Source organism: Cynoglossus semilaevis, chromosome 5 (assembly GCF_000523025.1).
Source record: "Cynoglossus semilaevis isolate Cse_v1.0 chromosome 5, Cse_v1.0, whole genome shotgun sequence".
Lineage (NCBI taxonomy): Eukaryota > Metazoa > Chordata > Actinopteri > Pleuronectiformes > Cynoglossidae > Cynoglossus > Cynoglossus semilaevis.
Genome location: NC_024311.1, coordinates 13,187,850 through 13,198,934, shown reverse-complemented (window position 1 = coordinate 13,198,934; position 11,085 = coordinate 13,187,850). Strand labels below are relative to the sequence as shown.

Here is an 11,085-nt window from a genome sequence, read left to right as displayed (position 1 = left end):
CATAACCAGAATTTATTTTTTCACAAATCCTAGTTTAATGTGAGCAAACATTAGGAAAGGAAATCATATTTGTAACAGGAGTTTTTAGAGAATCACTGAATAATTAAATCACATATTTCAGTCTTGGCTAACCTTTGAATTTTCCAGGTCTACATTATAGTTATTTTACAGTTTTTTACATACAGTTTTTAGACAGACTCAATAATGCTATGCGGTCTCTTGACTTGGTATTTAAATGACATTGTCTATCATTATTTAAAATAAAAAATTCGACAAACGTTCAATTATTTACTAACGATTTGCCCTGGCTTAAAATCTAAGAGTGCATACGTTTTGTAATAATACTGTTCCTTTAAGGACTCGACCCGGAAGAGTAACTGTGTCACCGGAATTTTTCCTTTTCCTTTTCCGCTCAGGTTTCGGCCGTGTTGAGAGCGTGGATTTCATCATCTGGGTTCACAGAATCGCCCAAAATGAGCGTCCCGGCATTTATTGACATTACGGAGGAAGACCAGGTACAACCGAAGTTTTTAAAAAATCTTAAAACTTGAAAAAAAGAAGCATTTGTTTAGAATGTTAAACTATTCACCAGGGGCTAATTGGCTAAATGCTAGTTGCTACTAACCGACAGCTATACGCTATGGTTGTGACACATATGTCTGTTTACAGTGGCTCATTTCAGGATTAAATGTGACGAATGTCTGGTGGTTTTTATAAAATGGCTATTAATCACAGTATTCTTGTCGAGTAAAACACTAGACAGAAATCACATTACGGTGGGAAACGACACAATGCTTTGTGCTAATTTATTAGCTCTGGATGAGTATTTGTATTGTCCGCACCTCCACAAGCAGATGATCAACATCTTCATAAAATGTTCTACATCTACATTTATGCAAAACATGTCATTGTTTTTGTTTTTATCAATCAATATAGGATGATCAACATCTTCATAAAATGTTGTCCTCTCTCCAAAACCATTTTTAAAAATCACAGACGCTATTTGTTTCGAACATAACCATTTTTTTATGTATTACATTTATGCAAAACATGTAATTGTTTTTGTTTTTATCAATCAATATATATTCTTGTCGAGTAAAACACTAGACAGAAATCACATTACGGTGGGAAACGACACAATTTCCACTGAATGATATATTTATTTTCATTGTTAGGCGTCGGAGCTGCGGGCCTACATCAAGTCCAAAGGAGCAGAAATCTCAGAAGAAAACTCTGAAGGTGGACTTCATGTGGATTTGGCTCAGATCATTGAGGCATGTGACGTGTGCCTCAAGGATGATGATAAAGGTACACAAGGGGTCAGCAGTTTTCTGATAATATCATACTTGGCAGAAGACCCTAAAGTATTTGTTAAAAGTCAACTGTTACACCTGCAGGATCTATATCTGTATGGCTTGAAACTATTTGCTTTTTTCTTCCTGCAGATGTGGAAAGTGTGATGAACAGTGTTGTGTCACTGTTGTTGATCCTGGAGCCAGAAAAGCAGGAGGCACTAATTGAAAGTCTTTGTGAGAAGCTGGTGAAGTTCCGTGAAGGAGAGAGACCCTCCCTCCGCATGCAGCTGTGAGTAAGGTTCTCTGACTCTTCAAGCAGTTATTGCATATACCAATTATACTAATTACCTGTCAAATTGTGTATCTTTCCAGGCTAAGCAATCTCTTCCATGGTATGGATGAAAACACACCGCTGAGGTACACTGTCTTCTGTAGCCTCATCAAGGTGGCAGCCACATGTAATGCCATCTCCTTTATCCCCACTGACCTGGATCAGGTATGTGTATTCACCATTGTCACTGAAATAAGTTAAAATAAGTTGTTTTAAATATATGTGCCTGATAATGCCATAAAACAAGTAAATAATTTGTCCCACCATAATAAATTGTCTTGACCATGTACTACTTGTCACTTTCTTTTTTTGCTTATATTTTGTCCATGTTCAGGTGCGTAAATGGATTATTGACTGGAATCTGAACACAGAGAAAAAACACACACTATTAAGGCTTGTGTATGAAGCTCTGGTTGACTGCAAAAAGAGGTCAGTGATTATTAAAATTATTTTTGTTTACTTCAGACACCATTTTTAATTGTTCTTTGCTCACCAGTTATTTTTTTGTGTGTGTGTTTTCTTAGTGAGCCAGCAGCAAAGGTAATGGTTGAGTTGCTGGGAAGTTACACAGAAGACAATGCTTCACAAGCACGGGTTGATGCACACAGGTACGTTAAAAACACACCGGAAAAACTTCCAAACTTTTGTTGTCAAGCGTCGAACTTACATCCAACTTACATTGTTTTGTTTGTGCACAGATGCATTGTTCGTGCTCTCAAAGACCCCAACACCTTTCTGTTTGACCACCTGCTCACTCTGAAGCCTGTTCGCTTCCTGGAGGGAGAACACATCCATGATGTAAGTAGCGAACCAGTATCAGTATGAAACTAACTTCAGCCGATTAGCACTTCAACCTTATGAGTTGTTAAAGTCGAGGTCTATAATAACCTCAGACCTTGTTTACTGAGAAACCGAGCACCACCGAGAGGGTTAAGACACTCCAGGTTTATTATTCAGGGTACAGTCCTTAATTACTAACTTCTCTTTTCTCATTTTGTCTTCGCAGCTGTTAACCATCTTTGTGAGTGCAAAGTTAGCGGTGTATGTGAAGTTCTGCCAGAGTAACAAAGACTTTATTGATTCTTTGGGTAAGTTTTCATGTCCTTGTACCTTGGATGACTTTATTTATCACCACAACATTCACTGTTAAAATAACGAAAACTGTTGTTTTATCGACTGTTTTTCATGAAATTGTGGCAAAATTGCTTCCTCACTGTATTTCTGCTACAACTTTCTTTCTGCTGTGTACTGTTGTTTTATCGACTGTTCTTCATGAAATTGTGGCAAAATTGCTTCCAGGTCCCAGGTCTACACCCTAATTGGGTGTAGACATTCTTCATTGAGTTTGAGATAACCAATATTTGTCATTTTGTGCTATTAGGTGCACACACACACGCTCACTAAGGTTAGATGAACTCTGACCGTGTGTGTTAAACCGTCTGTACCTTGTTGCTCTGCAGGACTGTCACACGAGCAAAACATGGCCAAGATGCGTCTGCTGACATTCATGGGCATGGCTTCAGAATTCAAGGAAATCTCCTTCGACACCATGCAGCAGGAGCTGCAGATTGGAGCAGAAGACGTCGAGGCATTCATCATTGATGGTACCAGAGCTGTTAGATTTAAATTTGCTCTTGGTCCTTAATAGCAGTGGCTCCATACAACATCTTCATGTATCAATACCGTTGCTGCTACTTGGAAATTCACGAAACACTTGTCGCTTTAATTGGGGTTTAGAGTTTTTCTATCATTCCTAATCTGTCTCATTTGTGTTTCTCATTTTTCTAGCTGTTCGGACCAAGATGGTTTACTGCAAAATTGACCAGACACAGCGAAAAGTTGTTGTGAGGTAAGACGCCTCCTATAGACCAGTACCTGAAGGTGTACGGTGTGTTCACGGATGTTATGACCTGTGTAAATGGTCAAAATGTATTTGATCTGATGTATCTGATCTGTTGTTTGAAGAAGGAAAAAAATACATCATATAAACATAAATGACTCATTTGAAATGGTCTGATAAACAGACACACATGGGTGAATGTGAAGCTGAGCTGGGGTTAATCTAATCTAATTTTCTCAAGTTTACATCTGTTCAAAAATCTCTGATACAGAAGCTTGTGGGTTCTTCTTTGTTTTTGTTTTGAGATTTTCACATTTTCCCCATTTAGCCTAAATCAAAATGTTTTTGTACAGCACAACCCTCACTGTCGATTGAATGTAACACAATTCTGTTTTCATGAAGAGGATACACTTATCTGTTGCTAGTTGATGTTTCCAGGATGTGAGAGCCGACCTTGGCCTGTGATTACCTTTATCTCTCTTCTGCTCCCTCTCCTGCAGCCACAGCACACATCGCACCTTTGGCAAGCAGCAGTGGCAGCAGCTGCACGACAGCCTCAGCTCCTGGAAAGCAAACCTTGCAGCCGTCAAGACCAGTCTGCAAGCTCTGTCGCCCTCTGCCTGATCCCAGCTCAAACCTCGACTGTCTAGACCGGCTGACACGCTCCTCTCTTTCCACATCCCAGATTTCCAGACTGAACTGATCAGTTTTTATATCCCTTCAATTAAAGAACAGTGGAGACCATATTTGTGTTTTTTTTTTTATTTCTCTTGGTTGACAGATATGTACCACAGTATCGCCACTCTTCCAATAGACATACCTTACTGTTTACCTTGTCAAATGTTCAGGATGCCAGTTTGTTTCTTGTCCAGCGGCTCTGACCATCTGCTTCCTGTTAGAGCAGTGTTTCCCAACCTTTTTTGAGCCACGGTACATATTTTTCATTTGGAGGAACCCCACACCACACCACACCACCAGACAAAACTCTCACCAAAGGTTTATGTAATAAAATATAATAATCTTCTAGTTTCAACTTTAATTAATTTGAATTTAGTAAAATCTCAGCCTTTTTAGTTGAAGACGACTGATATACTTGCAGGAATTGAAGAAAGACGAAGATCTTCAACAGCTCTACTTTTTTTTTTAGTTTTCATAGCTACAAGACATGCACTCTGTCTGTTTATATATATAGTTCTGATTGTCACGCATTGACAAACAAAAATATTTCCAATAAATAAGTAATTGTTTTTGAACCATTTAAGTGACTTTGGATAGTTTTCCACGGCTCACATTATGATCTCTCATGGCCCACTAGTGTGTCCGCGCCTGCGTTAGAATGTCAAAGTCATTATTTTAAGACGACTACCTTCCCATTTGCCATGTCATACTTTCAGGATACCTGTGGGCCTTTTCCTCTTCAGCAGCTAAAAACATCTGCTTCCAGTTAGAAGACGAGTGGTGGTATTAGCAGAGTTGTGAGGAGTGGTCAGCAACGTGAGGACCACTTGTCTTGGAACACATGAGGAGTGACAACATAGAAGTGTGAACTTAGTGTGAACTTGACTCCTGAGGTCAGAAGCTGTATCGCAAGAGCTTCAAGTGTGGGCTGACTCACTGTCACGTAGAGACGTTCATGTCTCCACCAGGGACACTGAGATACTGTTGGTCTGCAGTCAGCATGACTCACTCATTCTTGGTGTGTCAGAAAGGGGGAAAAAACAAGACATGCACTCTGTCTGTTGATGGAAAGTGCAATTTATCCCGCACAAATCTTTTCTTAGACACTGCTCCAGAACACTCAGGTTAAATATATGGTCCAGGAATTAGGTGTAAAAGGTCTGCTGGAGTTCTCTTCCTCTGGGGCCCTGATGACATCAGCACAAACTGACAAAGAGCAGACTTCAGCGTTAGGATAATTTGAATACCTGACGCTTAAAAGTTAAACTGTAAATAAAAATCTCAAGATGAAGGATAGGAAAAATGTAAGTGGAAACAGTCTGGGGGAAAAAACATACATCTTGAGCCAAAAAAAACCAAAAAAATTACAAATTATTCAGACAATTTCATAAACTGACCCCAAGATGCATATATGAGCCAAACAATTCATAACAATTAGCCAGAATCTATACTATAATGAACTATAATGAATCACAAAGAAATGGTTAGCTAAATATAATAAATAAAAAGTTAGCATATAGTAAGCCTTAGCCAATAGTTAGCCTTTACACTCAAACTTTAGATATATATTTATATATTAGCTTGTTCTGGGCTAGGTTTGTGTATATATATATATGTAGGTGACACTATTCTCTAGCATCACACTCTAGGTATGGTCTGGTAATTCTCATTTACTGCAGCCCGTCTTTTCATGTCAACATTCCTGTGGTCAATCCAAGAGTCTGACAGAATCCAGATCCGTGGCCGAATATAAAAGTGCAGAATACACTGCATTTCAATTAGCGCCCTCCAGAAGTCAACCAGATAACGTTCAATTACATCCTATCTGTGTTTTACATAAACAGTGGCCCAGAAGCCCGGCGGCTGAAAGGCAGATATGATGTAAAAAGCATAAACATTAAAACGTTGGATGAGTTAGAAAGCAGAATGAGAAAAAAAGGTTGTTTTTTTGCAATTTATGTTAACATTTGTAGTTGTAGTAGACACGTTTTTATTCTGTTAAATCGTCAAACTAAAAATAAACACAACTGTGCTCAAAAGGTGAACCAAATTTAATCAAATCAGTCCAAAAAGTAATAAAAGAACAATACAAAATAAAAAAATAAAAGAACAAACCAACAACTGAGTGTTGTGCTATTGTGCTATTTAGCCTAGCTAGCAAAAATAAAAGATGTTCAATCGGATAATAAAGGCTTGTTGCACAAAAACATGTTTGATCACAATTTCTTTGACGGTAAAATGAAGAACTTGAACGTCTCTTCTACCGTCTCTGCTGCCATCTGGCGTTTCTTTGAGTAACACACACCCGATCACATTATCCAGGTAGAAGTATTCGATTGGTCGAGTCTTGGCAGGTACAAGAGAGAGTCGACGCCACATATGCTGTTCGGACATAACTCTTTTTTTTATCTTTTACTATCTAAAAGGACTTTGGATTTTACTTCGAATGAGACGGTGACAACTTCGTCTTTGTTTTTCGATTAAATAATGCCTGTGGTCATGTATTCCCCGGGAGAAGACGCCGAATATCGCAGTTGTTTGTGACTTTCGTTGAACGTTTCCTGTTTCGGAGCAGATACACCTGCTGTGCTGACTTCAAGTTTCGGTCGACGCCGTTTTTTCATTATGATCCACACGTCCCCGTAGGTAATGGAGAATAAACATGTGTTCGACATTTCACGGGTGACAGTATGAACACATTTGTGCTCTGAGCTCGTCAGCAGTTAGCACCTGTCGTTTCTTCTCCACATCCTCAGGTGCTGTGAGATCACCATGTTTATTTTCCATGTCTTCTTGCTGGTTCATCTGCTCAAATGTGGACACTCAGCCTGCACCAGGACTTTGCTCTCGAACCAGGACCAGGATGAGCGAGAAAGTAAGACTTCAACTCCAGCCTCTGGACCTTGACCTTTCACAGAACAGTGTATTTTCGATGTGTCTTAATTTATTTATTTTTTTACATCAAACAAACAGTTTTTTTCTTATTATCGTTATATGTTTTATTATTAAATTCAATAGCTAATTTGTTTTTAAGGCATTTAAGGTCTACAGAACGACACGTTTGATTGAATTTGGTAAATACGATGCTAATATTTAACTTTTTTTACTGTTTTTCTGCTAACATTTAGCTATTATTGAATGCAAATAAATAAATTAAACCAATCATCAAGCTTTTGTTTACTGTCATACTTCATACAAGGAGTGAAGGAAACACTTCAGCGATGTCAGCGATTAACATGTAATTAACTAATTTCCCAATCATCATCTCTGTTTTTTTTTTTTGTTGTTTTGTTTTTGCAGCTCTAAAGTTGACTTTCAGTCATACTGTAATAGAGTCAGAATTCTGGTGTGAATGTTGATAAAAACTGTCTTTGAAACCAAAACTATTTTGTCATTTTCACAATGGCCTCCACCCTTTGGTCCTCGTTCTCAGTTTTTGTAGGTGCTGGGGATGCACACTCATTTCTGGGTCGTCATCTGCTGTTTAACCGGTTTGACTTTGAAATATTTGTACCTGGAAACCTGGAACGGGAGTGTTTCGAAGAAGTGTGCAACTATGAGGAGGCCAGAGAGGTGTTTGAAAACATCCCTGCTACAGTAAGTACCTCGCTGAATACTGATGGTTCATGGTTCAACCGCAGCTATTTATTCAAAGAAGACATTGGTCAGTTTGAAGTGCTGATTCCAGTCAGACTTTCTTTGTTACATGTTAATAACCGGAGTGGAATCAATCTGTGAATGATAATCTGAAGTACTAGTATCGCAAAATGACATTACATTGTGTAGTCCACAGGGTTTACATTACACCCTGTATACTACACAGTATGTTGTACAGCGTATTGTGTACTTTACACAGTACACTATACGATACATTATACAACATAGGCAAAATAGTTTGCATTACATCATGTTTACCTCATGGTAAGGTGTACATCATGTGGTGTAGAACACATAATACAGTATCATTCGAGCCACACAGTACATAATACCAAGTAACATGAATGACTACAAGTCAGAGCACCTGTTGATAAACATTACAATAATTTCACGTTTTGTTTTTTAGGATGATTTTTGGAAGCAGTACAACGCAGGTCAGTAAAAGCCCGGAGAGGCTGTACTGTAACACATGAGTGAAAACGTGTTTGTCTCTGAGCACCTGGTTCTTTTAAATGGTTTTATGACTCATTTTAGTCTTGGTGTCATTTTTGTCTGTTCATATATAACTGGTTAAACATGTACTTAAAGTATTTATTAGTATAGTAAAGCCTTCTGACACAGTTGAACATACAGTATTTTGTCCTTTTCACACTTTGATTCCACAGACAAGCGGCCCGCACGAGTGGATGTGACGTCTGTTCTGATCGGGCTCATCGTAGCCGGGGTGGCCATTGTCATTATTTGCCTCCTGCTCTGGTATTTTTGCCAAGGCAGATGCAAAGACAACGTCAGCCGTTCGAGGTGCGTGACGTTCTTATTTATAACCTTTACTAGTGTTTGTCACTTCCTGCTGGATCATACGTGGGCAAACCTTTTGACTTGCTGGCCACATTGGGTCCTAAAATTTGGCAGCAGGGAGCAGATAGATAGAGCAGGATAGATGACATGTAAAAGTCATGCAGAAAGGCTAAATGCTAACATGCTTTTAGCTTTTTCTACACCATTTAATGGGGAAATGCAAGCATTGCAGGGAAAAGGAAAAAATATAATATAAATTAATAATATCATTTGGATAAATTGATAATATCATTTGGACATCCAGCCCTCGGGCCATAGTTTGTGCATGCCTGTGTTAGATACTAGCTGCATGGTATTTGGTTCCTATGACCATGTGTTTCTTGACAATAGAAATTGACTTATGAAGTACCACACAGGCAACAAACCATGACCGCTGACGCTACACTTCTCCCCTCAGTTCCATCAGGGTGCGTCCGAGAAGAAGCAATGCCTCCTTGATAATGAGGAGGTTAGAGGAGGTGTCTCTACAGCCGGTGAACCCAACCCCAGTGGATGAGGGAAACCCCCCAGGACTGCCTACCTACGAGCAGGCCATTGCCAAGAGTGGACAGCACGATGCCCCGCCTCCTCCCTATCCTGGGTATTTATGCTTATTCTGTTTATAGTTAATCATTAGTTAAATCCTGCACTAACAAATACCTGTTTAGTTGGCTCCAAATGTGTTTACTTTGCAGTGTGAATTTTTTTGTTAAAATTTTCTGTTTTATTAGCCACAGAAACTGGAACTTGTTTGCGTCATGTGCAGCCCATACACATACATTCAATAACTCTGATTAATGGGGTCGGTTTTGATGAAAATGTAGGTTCAGGGGATGAATTTGATTGGATGCGGGGTTGGCATATACCATTATTACTAGTTTTGTTTAGCAGTAGAGAAAAAAATTCTTGCGACCCACCTGAGGGTTGCGACCCAGTCTGTGGGAAACAAAGGTCTAGACCGTTTGAGAATCACTGTCCATGAAACCAAAGATCTCATCGCTGTGGATCCTTGAAAACACCCAAACTCCCTACTGACTGCTCATATAATCTGATGAGTCACAGGGTAGCTGTGGATTAATCATGATTAATGAAGACAAGTCAACATTTCTGAAAAATTCTCAGGAAAAAACTGAGCACAAAGACAAATATCAGCAGGTTTGTGACTTATCCATGAAACAACGCGCTCAGTCAGACGGTGCAGGTGTGTACCAGGCCCCCAGCCTCCACAAACACATGAAGTTGAGATGGTGATTACAGCAGCTTCAGCGCTCCTCCACTCATACTTGTACTCTTTATCTTGAGTTACGTCAACAGGTTTGACGTTTCATGTTTTTGTTTCAACACATCAGAAAGAGCGTTGTTGTTATTGTTGTATTCCAAGTGTGTCTCACATTTAAAAGGAGTGACTTATTATTTTGATTTTCCTGTTAACCCACTGACCTCACCCTGGCTGGTAACACTTATGTTTTGTTTTGGTTTTCTTTTCTTTTTCAGCTCACGGCATGGAAGTTTAAGACGGTAGTGGCTTCAGGACTGGGCAGTAGACAGTCTGTCTCTGCTGTACCTTTAAAAACACAACACAGGATTTAAGTGCCTTTTGTTTATTGCTTATTAGACTGTTTGTTTGAAGCCTTTCTGACCTGCTGGTGTAATGTCTTCTTCTTGTTGTTTTGGGGTTTTTTTTATGAAGTGCCCGTGCCAGAATTCCAATCCCTGTTTGTAGATAAGAAGATAATTTTATATAAAACAAAAAAAAAACATCTGCTGCTTTGTTCAATCATCAACAATAATGAAAAATCAATATTGTATCGAAGGAGAAGAGCATTTTAGCCGAGAGAGAATTCTGGTTCTCCAACATCACCGCACTGAGTGAAAGGTGTTTTATGACTTCAAGTATTAATGGTTTTCACTGAGACAGACTGATGGTTTCCTGTCTCCTATTGAAGGAACTATACATTCAATATTCTAAGCGTTTTAATAGCTGACTCGCTCGTTTCAGTGTAATGTGTATTTGGTGCACCAGTGTGTTAAAGTCTCTGTGTTAGATGAACTATTTTAAAATGTAAGGGTTTTGCTTGATCTGAGAGAAGGAGGTTGGTAAACTAATGTACGGGCAACGGAGGCCGATCTCAGGGTACTTTACTGTACAACCGCAGTGCAACAGTCAGTTCATGTATGTAATCAAGCTCATTTGTTGGAATTCAAAATGGACGGAAGAAAATTTCATCACTTTTAAAGTATTTCTACTTGCTTTATTATAGAAATTTGTGGGGTTTTTTTAATACCATATTTCTGAGCAAGGTACTTTACGTAGCATACCACCCCCCTACACCCCCCCCCAAAAAAAAAAAACTTAGGAGGTAAACATTATAGGCACCCAGAACATTCTAGTTAATTTTGCATCAGTTTGTTGAATAACAGACTGTAGTGGTTGGTGGAGGTTCATA

The 11,085-nt window shown here is 39.1% G+C and overlaps 2 protein-coding genes across 3 annotated transcripts; both read left to right on the top strand.

The window, feature by feature from the left end:
- The first annotated feature begins 362 nt into the window (after positions 1-362).
- eif3m (eukaryotic translation initiation factor 3, subunit M) lies at positions 363-4,212 on the top strand. The gene is made up of 11 exons (XM_025055810.1): positions 363-515; positions 1,176-1,308; positions 1,446-1,584; positions 1,668-1,791; positions 1,961-2,055; positions 2,151-2,234; positions 2,325-2,424; positions 2,633-2,714; positions 3,087-3,230; positions 3,415-3,475; positions 3,967-4,212. Exons 1-11 carry the CDS (start codon positions 474-476, stop codon positions 4,088-4,090), a joined length of 1,128 nt encoding a protein of 375 aa, XP_024911578.1. The 5' UTR covers positions 363-473; the 3' UTR covers positions 4,091-4,212.
- Positions 4,213-6,299: 2,087 nt separating this feature from the next.
- prrg4 (proline rich Gla (G-carboxyglutamic acid) 4 (transmembrane)) lies at positions 6,300-10,990 on the top strand. 2 transcript variants are annotated; one of them, XM_008310601.3, is made up of 7 exons: positions 6,300-6,786; positions 6,901-7,019; positions 7,578-7,741; positions 8,208-8,235; positions 8,467-8,602; positions 9,057-9,239; positions 10,133-10,990. In XM_008310601.3, exons 1-7 carry the CDS (start codon positions 6,770-6,772, stop codon positions 10,158-10,160), a joined length of 675 nt encoding a protein of 224 aa, XP_008308823.1. In that variant the 5' UTR covers positions 6,300-6,769; the 3' UTR covers positions 10,161-10,990. The 2 variants fall into 2 exon arrangements, with proteins under 2 accessions (XP_008308823.1, XP_016887904.1); XM_017032415.2 differs by having other exon boundaries at positions 6,304-6,790.
- The last annotated feature ends 95 nt before the right edge of the window (positions 10,991-11,085 follow it).